The sequence below is a fragment of the Crocodylus siamensis genome, chromosome 4, assembly GCF_052110815.1.
Source record: "Crocodylus siamensis isolate JL-2025a chromosome 4, ASM5211081v1, whole genome shotgun sequence".
Lineage (NCBI taxonomy): Eukaryota > Metazoa > Chordata > Crocodylia > Crocodylidae > Crocodylus > Crocodylus siamensis.
The window spans coordinates 184,242,468-184,260,491 of record NC_143398.1 but is presented as its reverse complement, the minus strand read 5'-3'; the positions used below and the strand labels follow the sequence as shown (position 1 = coordinate 184,260,491).

General features: G+C 42.1%; 1 protein-coding gene across 3 annotated transcripts in view; it reads right to left on the bottom strand.

Annotated features, from left to right (window-relative positions):
* The window catches only part of SATB2 (SATB homeobox 2), a 175,817-nt gene that overhangs the window by 78,988 nt on the left and 78,805 nt on the right, over positions 1-18,024 (bottom strand). For all 3 annotated transcript variants that reach the window (XM_090045166.1, XM_090045165.1, XM_090045167.1), the window contains exons 5-6: positions 14,215-14,338; positions 4,634-4,736 (exon numbers count right to left, since the gene is read on the bottom strand). In XM_090045166.1, the coding sequence (XP_089901292.1) occupies positions 4,634-4,736; positions 14,215-14,338 (227 nt within the window). The remainder of the gene's footprint in view (positions 1-4,633; positions 4,737-14,214; positions 14,339-18,024) is intronic.

Below are 18,024 nucleotides of genomic sequence, written 5' to 3'. Positions count from 1 at the left end.
GAATGCATCTTTTTAAAAAAACAAGAGTAGCTGAGAAACTGCTAGCAAAAGTTTACCCAAAATGCTCCAAATTCAAAATACTGGACAATGAATGAATCATTTCTGCGAATTTCATTCACCAAAAATTCTTTGTATATAGTTATTTTGAAAAATAGTATTAATTTTCACAAAAGAAGAACCAACGTGAATCTATAAAACATTGTAAAAAATTATGCACAAAACAAAGCTGGGAGCATAAACAAAATTACTTCTGCTATACTACAGGAAGCGTCTCCTGATAGATACAGAATTAAACTTCATCTAAGGAGACTTGGGTTCTCCTCTCAGTTCTGTCACTTGGCTGCTAAGTGATGAAGGGCAAGCCACTTTGCCACCTTGGGCCTTGGTTTCTGCATCTGTAAAACGGGGATAATAATACTGAACTTTTCTGAAAAGCATCACTGAAGTATGATTATGGTTATAATAATCTGCTCGCCCTTCAGAGGGTTGGAACAATTATTATATAATCTACATCTAGGAGGTGAGGCAGAACATTTCTGTTTGACTCTGACACACGCAAAACACAGCAATGGGTGGCAGAAGATCACAACACTTTTGGACAAGAGACTGAATTTTGCATTTTTTGTGCTAAAAATATTAAACTAATCATTCAGAATTTCAAAGATACTAGGCACCCACATCTTCCATGACCTTCAGCAGGAGCTGCATGAAGGAAGTCTCTATGAGGCAGCTACCAATGCATGGGCCCCTTCGTACTGCAAGACGTAGCAGAAAGATGTAGTATAAAGAAAGAGAAACCCCACAACTTAAAAAAAAAAAATCAAATTAAAAATTAAAATGAAAGACTTGTATAAGAATATTAACGTATGCAACATGCGTATATGCTACAAAATTGATATTGATTTGATAATGTAATTATTGTTTTAAAGTGTTACATATGGACCAAGTGGAAAGGACAAAGAATCTTTACTTTCTTGCTTTGAACCTTTTATACATTTACACTTAGAACTTCATTAATATAATCCCCTCCAGCCCACACACAATAAAATATTAAATACTGTTCACCCTAAAGAGATCAGAAAGATTTTTTTTAACTGTCTTTTGCACAACTGTCCACTCACCTATGCCCTAATGCATATATCATGTGCTAGACTAAACAGGCAAGAAAAGGCCAAAAAAACCCCAAACCCCAATTCTCACACTAGTAAATTCCCCGCATCTGTCTGTATACTAACTCCAGTGCCACTAAGTAAACTGTGAATATCTTAAAACCTTAAGGGGATGGGTAGGGTGGGGAAATAAATCAAGCCAGAATCTTATTCTAGCAGGGCCCTGACACAAGACAAAATTAACATGTGGAGCTGTACTAACTGAAAACTGTTTAAAATTATAAAGTGTAAATACTTTAGCCATATTTTCAGTATGTTCAACAGAATACACACTGAGAATGTTTACTTCAAAATTCATACAATTCCAGTTGTATACAGCTTTTACATCTGTTGTTAATGATATCAAATTATTGATTGTTCACTTTCTTATATTTATTTAAACATTAAATATATGCTCTGCAACCTGATTCTTTTCTTCTTTTTCCAGAAGACTTTATTTTTGCATGGCTTTAGTTGTATTTACTTTGATCTTCCAGAGTGTACAATTATTTTACTGTTTATTTATTTCTATGAGAAAGGAAAAAAGTTTGACCTAGGAGATCTATATGTGGCAATTTGTAACAGAATCACATAGCTTATGTTTAGGAAATCATGGTTTTGATTAAGAAGCAACCATTTAGTTCCCACTGTTTTATTAAAATAGACATTAGCAGATAATAGGAACCACATTTAACACTGTAGACTGCATTTTGCTTGCAACATTAATAAAGTTAGTTTCAAGCTCTTTCCTATTTTGTATTTACCACAGTGCATGTGAATTGTTTGTTGTTTTTACTTTCTAATAAACAAATCTGGCCTCACATTTGTGTGTGCTGGTTCAAACCATTCAAGTCAGTTATATCCAAAGGCAGAATTTGTTTCTAAAGGCAAAGGCTGCTGCTGCTATTATACTTTTTTTCATAAAGGTGGATATATTTAATAAAAATAAAAAGAGCTATGTAGAAATCAAAAAAGTCACTGAGTTCAAATATTAAATTCTATAGACTTTTGGGCTATGAAGTAAAAATGAAATGATAACAAAGAAAAAAAGATGTGAAATTAAATGCATCAAAATTAAGTCAGAAATCTTTCCTTTCTGTGGATTTCAGATTACAATTAAATCCCATAGCAGTTTCTTTTTTATACACCACTGTACCTGTCATGGATTCTTTGTTTTCCCTCCCACTCGTTTGGTTGATGAATCAACACTACTTGAACTGTTTGATAGCAGCTTGTGTTTATTTCACACATACCTTAACCTTCCCTTTTCTCCTCCTACTAACACACACATACATTTCTAAACAGCAACGACTGGCTGCGTCTCTTTGAATAGCACATATACACAGTTATCTGGCAAACTCTTTAGGTTTGGATCCTTGACCTCTTGACTGAAATCAAGGTCTCATTCTGCTTTTACTGCACTTAACAATTTAACTGTGCACTTACTAACTAAAAAAAGAAAGAGCTCGAAGAACAGAATGCTCTAAGAAAGGAAGAAAGTGGAAGAGCGCAGCGTGCTAGAAACACTTAGAGCCTGTAGTGGCAACTCTAAGAACACTACAGTGAAGGGTTTCCAGTGCCTCTGGAACTGGCATTACACCCTACCCTAATGAAATGGGAAGCCCATCTCTTTTCTCCTGTAACAGCAAATAAAAGCAAACCACCAAATGACCTTGAAGCTATTTGATTCTTTTGATATTTTTGAGCCAAGAGGATATGTTAGAACACTTTAAAAATCCTTTTTATAGGAGGCAACATTTAGAGGAATAAAAACACTTACTCTAAAGCACCATTGTGTGGCTCAGAAAAAGGAACTATTCAGTTTACTTGGCACAAGGGTAGCTATTAACAATGTAGTAAGTATCCAAATCAGAATTTGTAGATGATCCCTATGTAATTTCAGAAGAAAAGAAACGTACCTTCAATTCCTACTCTCCCCACTTTTACCTGAGCTAAGGTAATTTTCTCCACAAACCTTTTTACCATAAAACATTCTCTCTCCTGTTGCACAAACATAACTGTTATGCATAGAGGAGCTTGGAAAAGCATATTTCATTCTCCATGCACACATGTAGACACATATGAAAGTAAATGGGCCATACATAGCCTTGTGCAGGGGGGGAATGGATCCTTCAGCATTTCCCCTGATAACTGGTACCAGTTCATTCTAACTACTCTCATCTCATGAAGAAGCTTCCCAACAGAAATCTAATGTAATTCCATGTTGTTCTAACTAAATCAAAAAGCATCCTCCTGTTTCCTTCTACATTCTAGCTTTTAAGAGCAAAGGATTGAGGGTAACATTTTGAAACATATTAGTTTTATGAATAGCTATACATTCAGAACTTTCACTCTGCAGGAAGTACTGGACATTATAAAAGAATCTCAATCCATGACTTGTGAACACATGCTTTTTCTGGCTGATAAAAGAAAAACATAAACAAAAGTGTCCAAATGGCCAATGCCTTACTTCAGGGAAGGAATCTTTCTTTTCTGCTTGAAACATACAATGATGAGACTGACACTGAAGAACACCAGCTACAGGTCAAAGCTATTCTCTGTGGAAGATTCTTTGGTTTTTTTGGAAAAAAACTAATCATCACAGATTTCACAACCTTCTGCTTCTAGTGCAAAGCACATTTTCTTCAACAGTTTCTTCTTATATGAATATGACCATAGATTTGAATATACAGGAGTCTGCATGTTATCAGAAACAAAATCCTACCAAAATAGAACAGTACAGTGCACACAGAATTCTCCCCCTGAGGAACAGATGAATAAAATAATGAACTACAGGTGACAGATGTTGGGCACACCACCTAATGCACTCCTGGCAGGCATTCAGACATTACAGGGATGAGGCAGTATGAAGAACCTATAAAGAATAATGTTGCTGTTTCAAACATTAGCATTTCATCGATTAATATTATTCCATTTTGTATAATAAAAATGAGCCGATTTCACCTTTGTGTCAATGGGACAAGCAGGACTGAATGAACCCCAATGTTTCCAAATAGCCTGGTCTCAGATGCTCCACTTATACCCAAATTTCAGATGGTGTGACATGAAAAAGATTTGAAGACACCAGCAAGGGCATATTTAATTTAAGGGGACAGGTTTTTAGTTTTCATGAATAAAATATGATAAAGATGATTTGCAGAAAGAGTTCACTTTTAAAACTTGATCTGTTAGAGCAGATTTTTTCTCAAACTGTTTTACTTTTGTTACACACATAGTTGATCAATTCAATGCAATTACAATCTAAAATGTGATGCGACTAGCTGTTTGCTTCAAATGGCCTTTATTTTCACACCATCCTTAACTGTAAAGCGTTGGATTTAATTCCAGTATGCTGCAACTGTGCCCTATTTTCAAGCAAATTCACTAATATTATTAAGACTTATTATCACTCTTACTTAAAACATATCAAACAGTCAACATCAGTTCATTGGCTTGGAAACTAAGAATAACTAAAGTCAATTTACCTTTAATCTTCTTGTACTTTTTATACCATCTCCCAAACTCCTGGCACTTGGTTGCTGACACATTGGCATAGTATGTGCTATTTACAATGGATGAAATCATACTCTGGGAGCAGAGGAAGAAAACGTGTGTTAAAAACATAATTAAAAATCTTTTCCAAAGAAACCAGAATAGCATGCAAGCTCAACTGATCACCCATTCGTGCCTTTAAAACCTAAACCAGTTGCAGTTAAAGTACACCAAACTGGCTTTATTTCCTACACCATCCCCAGAATTATACTGGTTCACTAATAATGCAAAAAAGATGCAGTATAAACTAAGACCTGTTTCTGCAATTTGCACTGACTTGTCACTTTAATTTGTTCCTGTGGTGTCAAAGAATCTTCACACTAATAGCATAACTATAGACAGTCATGTTGGGGACACACACATTAGGCAACAATGGGTGAGAACAACTGAGATTTAGGAACCAGATCCTAAAGGTAAGATTAGATGCTCCAGCATGCATAATCCAAATAATGCTTTTCAGATGTTTCTGTTCTGCTTCCAACTGCAGCAAGACCACACAGCCAAGAACCGGAGAACATCCGTGCTACTTGCTGCAGAACAACAGTTAGGCAAATAAGTTAAATTAATATAATTTATAGAAACGTGTGATTAGCCCTTGTGCAAAAAATCACCCAACAGAGAAATTAACAGCTATTCAGAGCAGATTAAACTAAACATAGTACAAACTCAAAGTAACCAACAACCACAACTAAGTGTGACAGAGCTGAAGATTCCAAGTATTTAGCCACCATCAACCTCTACCCCTTGCAGCTCCCCTCTGAGCAGACTACTGGTACAAGGTAAGTGGAAGTAAACAGGTAGAGCTGTTTTATTGAAATAATACTTTACGTTTGGGGTGGGTTTTGGCCATAAGGTAGAACAAGACTTGTTACTAATAGGGTACCCTCCCATCTCCCCATTCAGTTTTAAAGACCAAGTAATCATTTAACAACATTTTTAAGCTCTTCCAAAGCTAAATCTTTTCACCATATGGCTGTTTATACCTGTGCAAAAAAAAAAAACCATTTGCATCACACATTTTCACTTTCAAATCAAGAGCTTTAAGGAGCTGTGTGAGCCAGTGAACCTTGTCTCAAAATCAGATTTTCTTTATGCCCATAGTCTTCCTTGATTTCAGAAAAATGTTGGCACCTTTTATAGCATCCCTTCACAGTGGAACAGTTACAGGGACAGCATGTCATCAATGTTTGGTTTAAGTTCTGGCACACCAGTTCCTGTGGACTCGCATATAAAACAGGACCATTTCTGTTAAGATATGAGGCTCACAACTGGTTTACCCTACTTGCAGTGCTTCAAGAAAGCAAATACAGCCCACACTGCTCAAGATTCAGACTACCGTCAGCCTACTCTGTTGCTCTGCTGCAAAAAATAAACAAGTTGAGCTTTCCCTGACCTCTTGAATTTTAGGGATTTAGGAGGATAAAAGGAATTGACTTTAGAGAATCTCCTTAAGAAAACTGGATGATACCAATTAATTTTACTCTTCAAGGCGTGATTTCACCTTAAACAAAAAGATCCTCCTTCCCTTTCACTTTAACATTTCCACTTAAATGGTGTTGTGGTACAGCACAGTAGCCTCTTAAAACAGCTAAAGGAATTTTTAAATGGAGGCTCTAATTTTCAGAACTCAGATACAATTTTCTAATTAAAAATCAATATTTTGAGAGATAAACCCAGCATGGTGGTAGTCAGCAACAATCCCTTTTTCATAAATCTTCCTTGTTCTGAAGTCAACATAAGGAAATAGGAGTACTATGAAGGTGTAACAGAATGGAGGTAACAGCAGTGAGCAAACAAATTCACATTTTTTAAATGCAACTTAATTTGGGGTTATCTTAGTTGGGTGATTGTAGGAAAAATTACTTGAATAGAGGTCATTCATAAAGAGCTTGTTCTCTGATCAGGTCTCTCTCTACATTATAGAGCAAATTAACATAACTAAGATTAGGCCTGGAGTGGTTCTGAAATGGAAAAAAAGCAGACCTGTGCCCCCCCCCGTCCCCTTCCTTATCAGTGGGACTCTTATAGGACCTATTAACTTTCCTTCCCACTGGGGAAAGCTCAATTTGATAAAATAGCAAGCACATCCTTGGTTAAAAACAAAACAAAACAAAAAGCACCTGGACTGAAGAGACTGGCAAGGAAAATCATTCTTGTGAACTCCCTAACATAAAGCCCTAGACTAAGCATCTGCCCTGAGAAAATATTTAAGGAGGGAACAGATTAAACCAGGTTATACAGGTAGCGGACATGCTGGATCAGTGCACAGCCAACTCCATCACAGCCATGTGGACAAAAAGCTGCCATGAGGTGAATGCTTATTCTGGAAGTAAAGTAGGAGCCATGTAAACAAGCTAAAATAAAAGGAGAAAACTGTGCGTGTCCAGGAGGGAGGCAGAAACATAATTAAAAAAACATAAGTAGACAAAAACACAAGTAGACAGATAACAGTAAAATGATTAGTACAATAGACATGGAAGATGCAAAGATGGAAAGGCTAAAATAATTGGGATTTCTCCCCCTACCACCCCTTAATTAACTGGAATGCATTTATTTGAACAGCAGCTCTATGCCAAGGGCAGCTAAGCAGCAGATACATAATACATCGAACAGGAAAAACAGAACAATTTTAAATCAAAGTGAATGATTATATTTCCCATTAGTGGCAATCAGAAGCCCCGTCTGGGCTGCACAAAGTGCTCACACCAAGAACAAGAGATGGAGCACTGTCACTGGTAAGAAAAAGGCTCCCAATGCTGCCTCTTTCTACTTCTGTACCAAGAAAAACTTGATGCACTGTGAACACATTAATAAACAGCAGCATTTACTCTGCAGTTTGACTCCTAGGAGACTTCCCTGTAATTTGCTGCTGTCAATAATATATTAACCACAAGGGGGTTGTAATGACATTTCACATTTGGCACGATATTTTTTTAAAACTGATTTGGGAGAAGGAATTGTATTAGAGGCAAATTCAGATTATGGCTATAGACAGCTTCTACACAACCTTCCACTGTATCTTTTGCATCTTGTGAGCCACAACAATAGAGGTTAAAACTCTGTGTCACTCTAAGGCAAAAAATGAATTCATTCTGGCCCAGATTAAGGGCTCTGTTGCCATCTAACATATTACTTAAGCACATGCCTGAAAGTATGCATGTACAACTGCCTCACAACCTACAAAGGGATGTCTCTGCAGAGTCTTTCTCCATTTATCTACTCAGGCAAGATGTCTCCGTCCTAGAGATCTGCCATCAATAATCTTACTCGGGCATTTCAGGAACAGTTTTTAGCAGAGGTACTTCAATATTTCCATATGGAAGACTTTGAAACTGATGGAAAACATGCATTGCCTAGACCAAAAGTTAAGGGCCAGTTTTATTGATCACTGTGCATCTCTAGTGCAATCAGAGGTGCAGGACTGAAGACCAGGTATATTCACTCACTTGAGCTGCAAGTATCTAATCTAATTTCACCTCTTGACAGACCATTTTTAGATAACAAGATTTATTAAATGCATCAAAGCACCTACTGAGGCCTTGATTAACCAATCAGATTCCTCCTCTTACAGCACTCCTTCTGGAAGTAAAGACATGCACTACTCTGCAAAGGTAGCACCAACCTATTTATCACTCTGTGACTGTATATTTAGAAACGTGTCTGGTTCCTCGAGTATCTAACATAGATTACGGCTCTTCCCTTCCTATTATCATTGGAAATCCACCCAGCCATGAAAAGATGAAGTAGCTTCTACTCAGGACCTTGCTAAATACCAACTGAAGTTGTTGAATGACGTCCCTGTGTTTTATCTCTTACCCTATAGCCTTCTCTGGAGTTCCACAAATCTAATCAAGAGAAGAACCTTTTAGAGAATTTCAGCTGCTAGTTGTAGTTCATGACCAATTTACTGATGCTTGGCTGAGTTTATAGTGATGACAGCTAGAATTTTCTTTTAATTTAAAAAAAAAATAGCAAATTTGATATGAAAAGCCTCACAACTATTTTATGATCAATTTCAAATAGATTTTCCATTACAAGCTGCAAAAGTTAGCGTGAGGCAGATCACCATACACCACAAGTCATCCTCATGTTGAGTACTCAAGACTAATGGATACATCTACACTTCAGACTTCAGTGCAGTGTAGAGATACCCAAGATGGTTGACTACTGGAAGTAGTTTACCTCCAGCAGCATGGAGCACCACTTGACCTATTTTATCTTGCTTATTCAAGCAGTGGGTTGCTAAAACTAGACTGCTTCTAGTACCCAAGTTAGTACCTCTAAAGCCAGCTAAAATATCCCTGTGCCATCCACAATGCATCTTCAGTACGGACATACCCTAAATTTTGCTCAGCAAGGGTAGAGACAGACATTCGAAAAAGCAGAGCCTGAGCTGATTCAACCTGCGCAAGTTACTCTAACCTGCCTAGGTTGAAGCAGTTGGTAACAGCACAGACATTCACTCTGGGCTGAGGAAATGCAAGTACATGCCTGCAGTTGCTCAGGCTGGGGGCGTGCAAGAGCATGCCCTTGGTTGCAGAGAGCCTGTGCTGTAGGCCTGTGCAAAGTGGCTAGTTTCATAGTTTCATAGTTTCATAGTAGCTAGAGTCGGAAGGGACCTAGGTAGATCATCTAGTCCGACCCCCTGCCTTAGCAGGAAAGAGCACCGGGGTCAGATGACCCCGGCAAGGTGCTCATCTAACTTCCTTTTAAAAATCCCCAGGCTAGGAGCCTGCACCACTTCCCCTGGAAGCTGGTTCCAGGCCCTAGCCACCCTGACTGTGAAGTAGCGCCTCCTAATATCTAATCTAAACTTACCCTCCGCCAGTTTGTGACCGTTATTCCTGGTCACTCCTGGCAGCGCACGGGGGAACAGGGACTCCCCCAATACCTGCTGATCCCCCCTGACCAGTTTGTAGCAGGCCACAAGGTCCCCCCTTAACCTTCTCTTGTGGAGGCTAAACAGGTTCAGGTCCCGTAGCCTATCCTCATAAGGCCTGCCCTGCTGACCCCTGATCATACGAGTGGCCCTCCTCTGGACTCTTTCCATATTGTCCACGTCCCTCTTGAAGTGTGGCGCCCAGAACTGGACGCAGTACTCCAGCTGCGGCCTGACCAGTGCCGCATAGAGGGGGAGGATCACCTCCCTGGACCTGCTCGAGATGCATCTGTGGATGCATGACAGGGTACGATTGGCCTTCTTGACTGCCTCCCCACACTGCCGGCCCATGTTCATCATGGAGTCAATGACGACTCCAAGATCCTTTTCCGTCTCCGTGCTGGCAAGAGGGGAGTTCCCCAACCTGTAAGTGTGGTGCCGGTTCTTCCTCCCCATGTGCAACACCTTGCACTTATCAGTGTTAAACCCCATCCTATTCTCATCCGCCCACCGTTGCAACCTGTCAAGGTCAGCTTGTAGCCTATTGCACCCTTCTAGTGCACCCACATCCCCCCACATCTTAGTGTCATCAGCAAACTTGAACAGGGTGCTTTCTACCCCCTCATCCAAGTCACTGATGAAGATGTTGAACAGTGCAGGCCCGAGGACCGAGCCCTGCGGAACCCCACTGCCCACATCCTTCCAGGTCGAGAAGAACCCATCCACTACCACCCTCTGGGTGCGGCCCTCCAACCAGTTGGCGACCCATTTGACCGTGTGGGCATCGACACCACAGTCTCCCAGCTTTTTGATGAGGACAGGGTGAGAGACAGTGTCGAAAGCCTTCCGGAAGTCCAAAAAGACTACATCCACAGCAACCCCTGCGTCTAATGATTTGGTGACCTGATCGTAAAAGGCCACCAGGTTGGTCTGACAAGACCTGCCACTGATAAAGTATTCGCTTCAGATTAGGATTCGGCTGATTCAGGGGACAGTGATTCAATTCAGTGATTTGAATCACTGTCCCAAATCGATTCAGCCAAATCTGATTCAGAGATTCGGCTGCCACCAAATCAGCAGAATCTCTGTTTCGAACAGGCCCTATCCCCCACCTGCTCTCCCAATGGCTGCCCTGCCTGGCCCCAGCCTCCCAGCACTTAAAAAACAAACAAAAACAAAAACAAAGTGAGCCATGAGCCCCCAGAGGCTTTTTTTGTTTGTTTGTTTTTTTAAAGCACCAGGATGCTATGGCCGGGCAGGGCAGGCATTGACAGGGCTGAGAGAGAGGCAAGGGTTGGGGGGCACTGAGGGGGGCCTGGGGGAGCAGGCAGGGGATGGGACCAGGCATGGGGTCCCCCCATGGTCCCCTTCCCCCTCCTCACTGGAATGAAGTCCAGGTCAAGCTACCTGCAGAGACAAGCGGGAACTTCCCAAATTACCAAATTTTTTCAGAGAGCTTCGAATTGATTTGGATCTTTTTACTGGTCTCCCGATCCACTTTGGATTCACTTTGGCTCCCGAATCAGGCTGAATCTCCTCTGACTTGAATCAGCAACCAAAGCTATGCATAGCCCTCCTGTACGGGGGGCCATGGCCAGTCCAGGCTGAACTAACCAGAGAAGGGTTTAGCTCCCCCCTCCCTGGCCCACCAACAGGGATCTGAGCCAGGTCTGCTGTATGCTCTCCCCTCACTACTGAAGTGGCAGGCTGCCATGGCCCCTGAGGCAGAGGTGGCAGGGAGAGGGGTTATTCTCCCCTCTACCTCCATTACCCCCAGGCAACTGCAGCTGTGTCTACCTGCCCCAACTGCCACCGCTTGCTCCCTGCTTGGGGCAAGCAGAGTAACAAGCCCCCTCCTGCCCCATCCACCAGATGCCAGAGTGAGGGGAAATAACTCCCGTCTCCACCCCCCCCACCTAAAAGGCCTTTCTGGCTGGCGTCTCTATGCATCCCCACATGGCTGCTGCAGCAGCCTGTGTCATAGTTTCAGGGAGCATGAGCCCCTTCCTAGCATGGGGACCCCACTGTAGAGCAGGCAGAGCTGCAGCAGACTATGTCCAGTAGCACCGGGGCCCAGAGCACTCCAAGCCCACCCCCAGCACCATGGTCTGTAACAGCTTTACCCATCATGCAGCATGGCATCCTGCTGGAAAGAGGCTTGCACTCTCAGAAAGCATGACAGGAGGCCTTATTCCTCCCTCTGCCCCTGGGACACCACAGCAGGGTCTGCCTGCCCCAGCCACTGTCACCGCTGCCACCACTCAGTTTGTGCCCAGGGCAAGCAGCAAAATAAGCCCCTCCTGCCCTGCTCCCTCCAGCATCTGGTGGAGGGGACTTATTCTGCCGCTTGCCCTGGCCACAAAGCAGGCAGCCATGGTGGCCAGAGTGGGCAAAACCCACTGAGGTGCCCTGGAGGCAGAGGGTGGAATAACCATGCTCCCTGACCTCTACCTAAGGAGCCCTGCCCACCAGCATCTGGCCCTGCCCCCCACCCCCACATGGGCACTGGAGTGGTAAGAGGAGAGCAACCATGACAGAGGCAGCAGGGGGTGCATGCTCCAGGGTGAGGAAAGCTGCTACAGAGCACAGCACTGGGGGAAGGGGAGGCTTCGATGGCTCTGGCCCACTCCAGGCCCCGGTGCTGCTGTGCACAGTCTGCCGCAGCTCTGCCTGCCCCAAAGCAGGACCCCTGTGCCAGGAAGAGACTTGTGCTCCCCAACACTATGACAGGGACTGCTGCACCCATCACAGTCACTCCCTCCTCACCACTCCAGTGGACAGGCAGGGATGGGAGCTATTCCCCCTCCCTCCAGCATCCAGTGGAGGAGGTAGATGGAGGCTTATTCTGTTCCTTACCCCAAGCAGGGAGTAAGCGGCAGTCAGGGCAGGCAGACCCAGGTGCGGTCTCCCAGAGAAGTGGGGGTAGAGGGGAGAATAACCCCCCTCCCTGCCCCCTCTGCCTCAGGGGCCATGGTGTCCCACTGCTGCACCAGCAAGAGGGAAGCACCCAACGAACCTGGCTCTGGTCCCTGCCAGTGGGACAGGGAGGGGTGAATTAAACCCCTCTCTGGCGAGACCCCTGACCCTGCCTGTCCCTACCTGCCCCTGCTCTGGCGGGGAAGCAGAGGACCCAGCCCAGAGAGTATGCTGGGATGCTGGAGGACTCTGGTTTAAAGTTAAACCAGGAAGGTGTCTGGGACAGACATTGCATAAACTGATTTAAGCCAAATCAGTTAAGTCTGATCTATATTCATAGATTCATAGATGTTAGGGTCAGAAGGGACCTCAATAGATCATCGAGTCTGACCCCCTACATAGGCAGGAAAGAGTGCTGGGTTCAGATGACCCCAGCCAGATGCCTCCTCTTGAAGATCCCCAGGGCTGGGGAGGGCATCACCTCCCTTGGGAGCCCATTCCAGATTTTAGCCACTCTTAACTGTGAAGAAGTTCTTCCTAATGTCCAGTCTAAATCTGCTCTCTGCTAGCTTATGGCCATTATTTCTTGTAACCCCCAGGGGTGCCTTGGTGAGTAGAGCCTCACCAATTCCCTTCTGCACCCCCCATGATGAATTTATAGGCAGCCACAAGGTCGCCCCTCAACCTTCTCTTGCAGAGGCTGAAGAGGTCCACATTTATCTCAGACTGGTATCAGCCATCTTGAAGCTGGTTTATGTGCACTGAATGTCTGTTTTGTTACAGGTTTAAACCAGTTTCTGATCACTTAAACTGATTTATGTGTAATGTCTGTCCCTAGCCCCTACGGTCAGGACTTCTAACATAAGTGGAAGGCAACCACAGGAGGTCAAAGTTTGGATCAATGTTAGAAAGTTCACTGAGATTTTAACATACAGAGGATTTGGAGTTTTTGGGGAATGGTATGGAAGTAATATTAATATAATACTAGTATTATTAATATTATTTTTTTAAGAAAAGAGAACAGAAAGCAATATCAGCTCTAACTATGTCCTAGCAAAGTTATTTTGTCCTGTATTTCATGAATCAGCAGGTGTTCAAGTTTTGGCCATGCCAAATGTATTTAGGTCTTGATATTAGAATCTGAAATATGTTTCCAATTACAGCTCACAGTATCATCAGAGGTCTGAACTACTGCTTTCATCCTTAACCAGGATATCATGGTAAGTGGCAAAGTTGTCAGACAAAACAGATACATGGGATTTGTTTTCCTGTTGCATATACTTATGTGCACATGCATACATGTACACACACACACTTTTGCTGCAGCTTCCTAGAAATTATCACCCCATTTATAAGAGTCATATAAATTTCATCATGATCAGAGGCTGATTAAAGCTATGTGTAGGTCCAAATTATAGAACAGGCATAACTGGGGACTACTGCAAAATTTGCAGATGGCCTAGATGGAAAATTTGGGCCCCCTTTCATATGCAGGGCAAAACCAACTGATCCATTCAATATTTCTTTCGGGAAACAAATACATCACAATTAAAAGACTGATGACATCTTTCTCCCAAGAAATAGGATTTCTTCTTTTGAATTAAAATGAGAAATGAATCAAACATTTCTAGAATTTGCAAAACTAAAATACCTAGCTAAATAGTTATTGATTTGGATTTCATACAGCAGACTTTCTCTAGGCCTGGTTTAAACACTGACCTGGGAGAGTGGGCATTCTTTGGCTAATGTGCTCTGATTCATCACTTTGAGCAGTTCCTTTAAGGCATTGCGGACTGTGGCATGGTTCCACTGCTCTGCTGGCAAGTCTTCCAACTTTGAACAACTGTTAAAAACAGAAAGCAGAAGAATAAGCAGATGGAAACATCCCTTGCAAGGATACCTGCTCTCTGCATGCAACAGCCATAAATCTTTGTGCAGCCAGCCCCAATTTACAATCCCCTCTTCAGATTCTTCAAGGGTCAATTCTCCCTGCTTCCCCCAAGCAAAATATATACCATAACTAAGAAAATTACAGCATATGCCAGGAATAGTAGCTAATCCTACATGGTATAATGTGTGCATAGCCATTTCCTCTTAGAACCCAAAGGAGTAGGAAGAGCTCTGCTTAAAGAAGGCCACACAAGTAACAAGGGATAAGCAACCTCTTCAGACACAGGGAGATGCTTCTTTTAGAGTAGGAAAAATATATACTGCTGACATATCTAAAAATGACTAAGCAATAACTACCCCTAACTCCAGAGAAACACCCTATCCAGCCCTGTGAGCCAGAGGAGTAGTGCAGGGCCAGTCCACAAGCTAGATCCAGTGCATGTCAGCATGCAGAATTGGTCCACAGGTGCAACTTGGTGCACTGGCACAGCCCCATGGGCCAGATCCATCTGACTCCATGAACCAGATCATCCTGGCTCAATTTGGCAAACAGGGCCATGTTAATTGAGCAGAAGCTGCTCACCAGCTGCCAAATTTCCAGACATGTGCGAGAGACCCACCCCATGGCAGGAGGACTGTGTTGTGGGTCAAATCCAATCTCTGGGCTGTAGGTTGAACACCACTGATCTAAAGGACAAAGTCTATTGTAGGCATTTTCTTAGACTACCCTTGTGTAGTAGACAAGAGCCTTCTAAAAAGGTAGAATCAGTGTTCCTAACATTCTCATTCAGACCGTCTGATGTGCACATAAGTGGATGGAGCCTTTTGTTTTGGTAGAGTTTAAGGGTTTGCTTTTAAAAAATGTACACATACTCTGTGCTTAGGTTCAAGGAGGCAGGTTGAGGAACTGCAACTAGCAGCAGGAAGAAGTTTCTAGTAGTCTTTAAACCCCAAGACTTTGTTACCAACCCCTGATAAAGTTTCTTTTCCAATATCAGTGAGCTTCATCCTCATAGCTGAAAGCCTCCACTGCCTGAAGAGTGGACTTGTCGACTAGTATTTTCATTTCTGGGCATCAGACTATCTTTTAGTTATCCTGAATGTGGGCTACTGAAAAGTCTGAATGTAAGCATTGGGACCTTGAACTTGACCTGATATTTTGTTTCAGAACAGTGTAAAGAGGGGAGGATAGATTCAATGTGCTGGTGGGTAGCTCATACCCCTGAGGCATCTTGCTTAATACTAGCTGAAGCTGCCTTAAGGCTGAGGCCTTGTGTATTATGCTGCTGTCATCCAGCTAAAAGGTCACAAAGACATTTTTAACTGAGGTCTGGTCACTGTCTGCAGAGATGACAAAAGCATTTCTCATGGAAGAAAGCACTCAAGAAAACATCTAACTTGCACAACAGAACAACTGAATAGTGTACCTCCAACTAAATGAAATTATCGTAGCTACAAACTGTTCGAAACATCATACTCTTCCACTAGCATCAAGTTATCTTGATCAGGTTCACATCAGTCAACTAATTTGCATCTATTTTAACCCCGGATGAAGGGGTGCTAAAGTTTGAGTGGTCTTGCTGCATTTGAATTGTTCTTAGCTCATTTGTACATAACAATTAGAACATACCAGCTGCTTCCCTTCTGAGACATTCCCCCTTTTGAAAGGGCTCCAAACATTCATGTGTCCACACCCTTCAAGGAACGACTTAAGTCATTTTAGCATATTTCCAGGCGCTTCTTTCAGTTAAGGCAGCAGTTTCTTATGGTCAAAAGTAATGAATGATGGAGAGGTTTAGGATGTACCCGCTATCCCATGGGTGGTTAATTATTTTGGTTTGAGGGCCACTTAACACATCTTAGCAAGCTGTCGAGAGCCACATGCATAAAAGATTTCAGAAGATATAATTTTAACAAATCATAGATGAAAAAAATCATACACTGGAAACCAAACATCTACTATCTAAATACTATGTATTTTAATTTTATTACAAAAAAAATGTTGGTCCTGATTTGTTTTGCAGTGTATACAGAGGTGATTGCGTAATAGCTCAGAATAAAGTCTTACTCCATCACATGGTGGGGAGGGTGGAGTGTATGTGGCGGGGGCGCTGAGGTGTATAAGTGTATGTAGAAGAGGTGTGGAGGGACATAAATTATGATAAATCCAAAATAATGTATTGAGGAAGTTGTTTGATGAAATATTCATGGAATATGGGGAGAACTAAAACTTGAAGTCATCAAAACCGATAGGTATTTGGGTGTGTTATTCACAGCTTCTCCATCATGGAAACATCATATTCAGTCAGTTAAAACTAAGGCAGCCCAATCGGCTGTGGCTATAAAGAAATTTTATGAAGCCACAGCAGGACGATCAGTCCAAGCTCCTATATCAGCATATAAAGCCAAAGTTACCTCTCAGATCTTATAGGGCACTGAAGTATGGAGTTATGCCGCTTGTAATGATGTAGATCATCAGGACAAGTTTCTTAGGGCTCTTCTGGCTCTTCCTCCTTCAACTCCTGCATCTTTTTTGATTAATTAGAGACTGGAATGGATTCTGTTTTAACTAATATTATTATTAGAATGGCAGGATTTTGGTTTAAAATCCTGCCTCTTTTACCATCTTGTCTGCTTAAATTATGCTATATAGAAGATATTAATAATCCCCCTCCTCTCCAGTCACCCTGGTTAGCTTTTCTTTCCTGTACTTTTGCACTTCCTGGGATGGGATAGTATCTCAAATATAATGAAAGCTTTTTCTCCCCCATAGAAAAGGTTTAGGTTTTCCAGCGGATACGAGATATTCAGGTTTTCCAGAGGATACAAGAAGAATAATTTTGCAGTGGCTAGGGCTACTCATATTGCCACTTTATATACTCTTTGGAAATCAGATTGGGGTGGGGAGGTATTTACAGTTGGATCTCAATAACAAATTATCCACTATGTTTTAGAATGTTCTTTATATAATGACATAAGGAAAACTTATTTATTACCATTCTTGTAGAAATTGATACATTTTTCAAACAGAGAGAAATTAATTGGGCTTTTACAGCAAACCAATCCAAATTTAGTAAATCATCTTGCAATTTTTGCTTATAAGGCTGAGGCAATATCCTTTATTATTGATATGAGTGTACATTTTAACATTAGATTTGATTGTATTGTCTCAGTTGTGGATCTATGTACAACAATATTATAGATTCATGTCTCAATTTACCACTATATGTATATTAATAATGTTCTTATGTTGGTGGGCTCTATTTTTAGTAAAATATTTCTAGTTCAGTTACTTTGTTTGAAGGTATTTATATTATGGTGTGTTGCGTCATTTTCAGGATCATGGCATTTAGCCAGAATCCTTAATAAATTGAATTGAATTGAGGTGTGGAGAGATGAAGACAGAGTGTGTGTGTGTGTGTGTGTGTGTGTGTGTGTACGCACACGTGCATGTAGGAGGGGGTTCATGCGTGTGGGGGGCTGCCTGCATGCTAGGTCCCAGCAGCCAGCCAGTGGCGAGGGGATAGAAGGAGGGCAGGGACCATATGCTACAGAACTTGCCTGGGCCCTCTGCCCCCCGGGACCTAGCACACAGGCACCTCCCGCCATATACACACACACCTGCACAATCACCCGCCC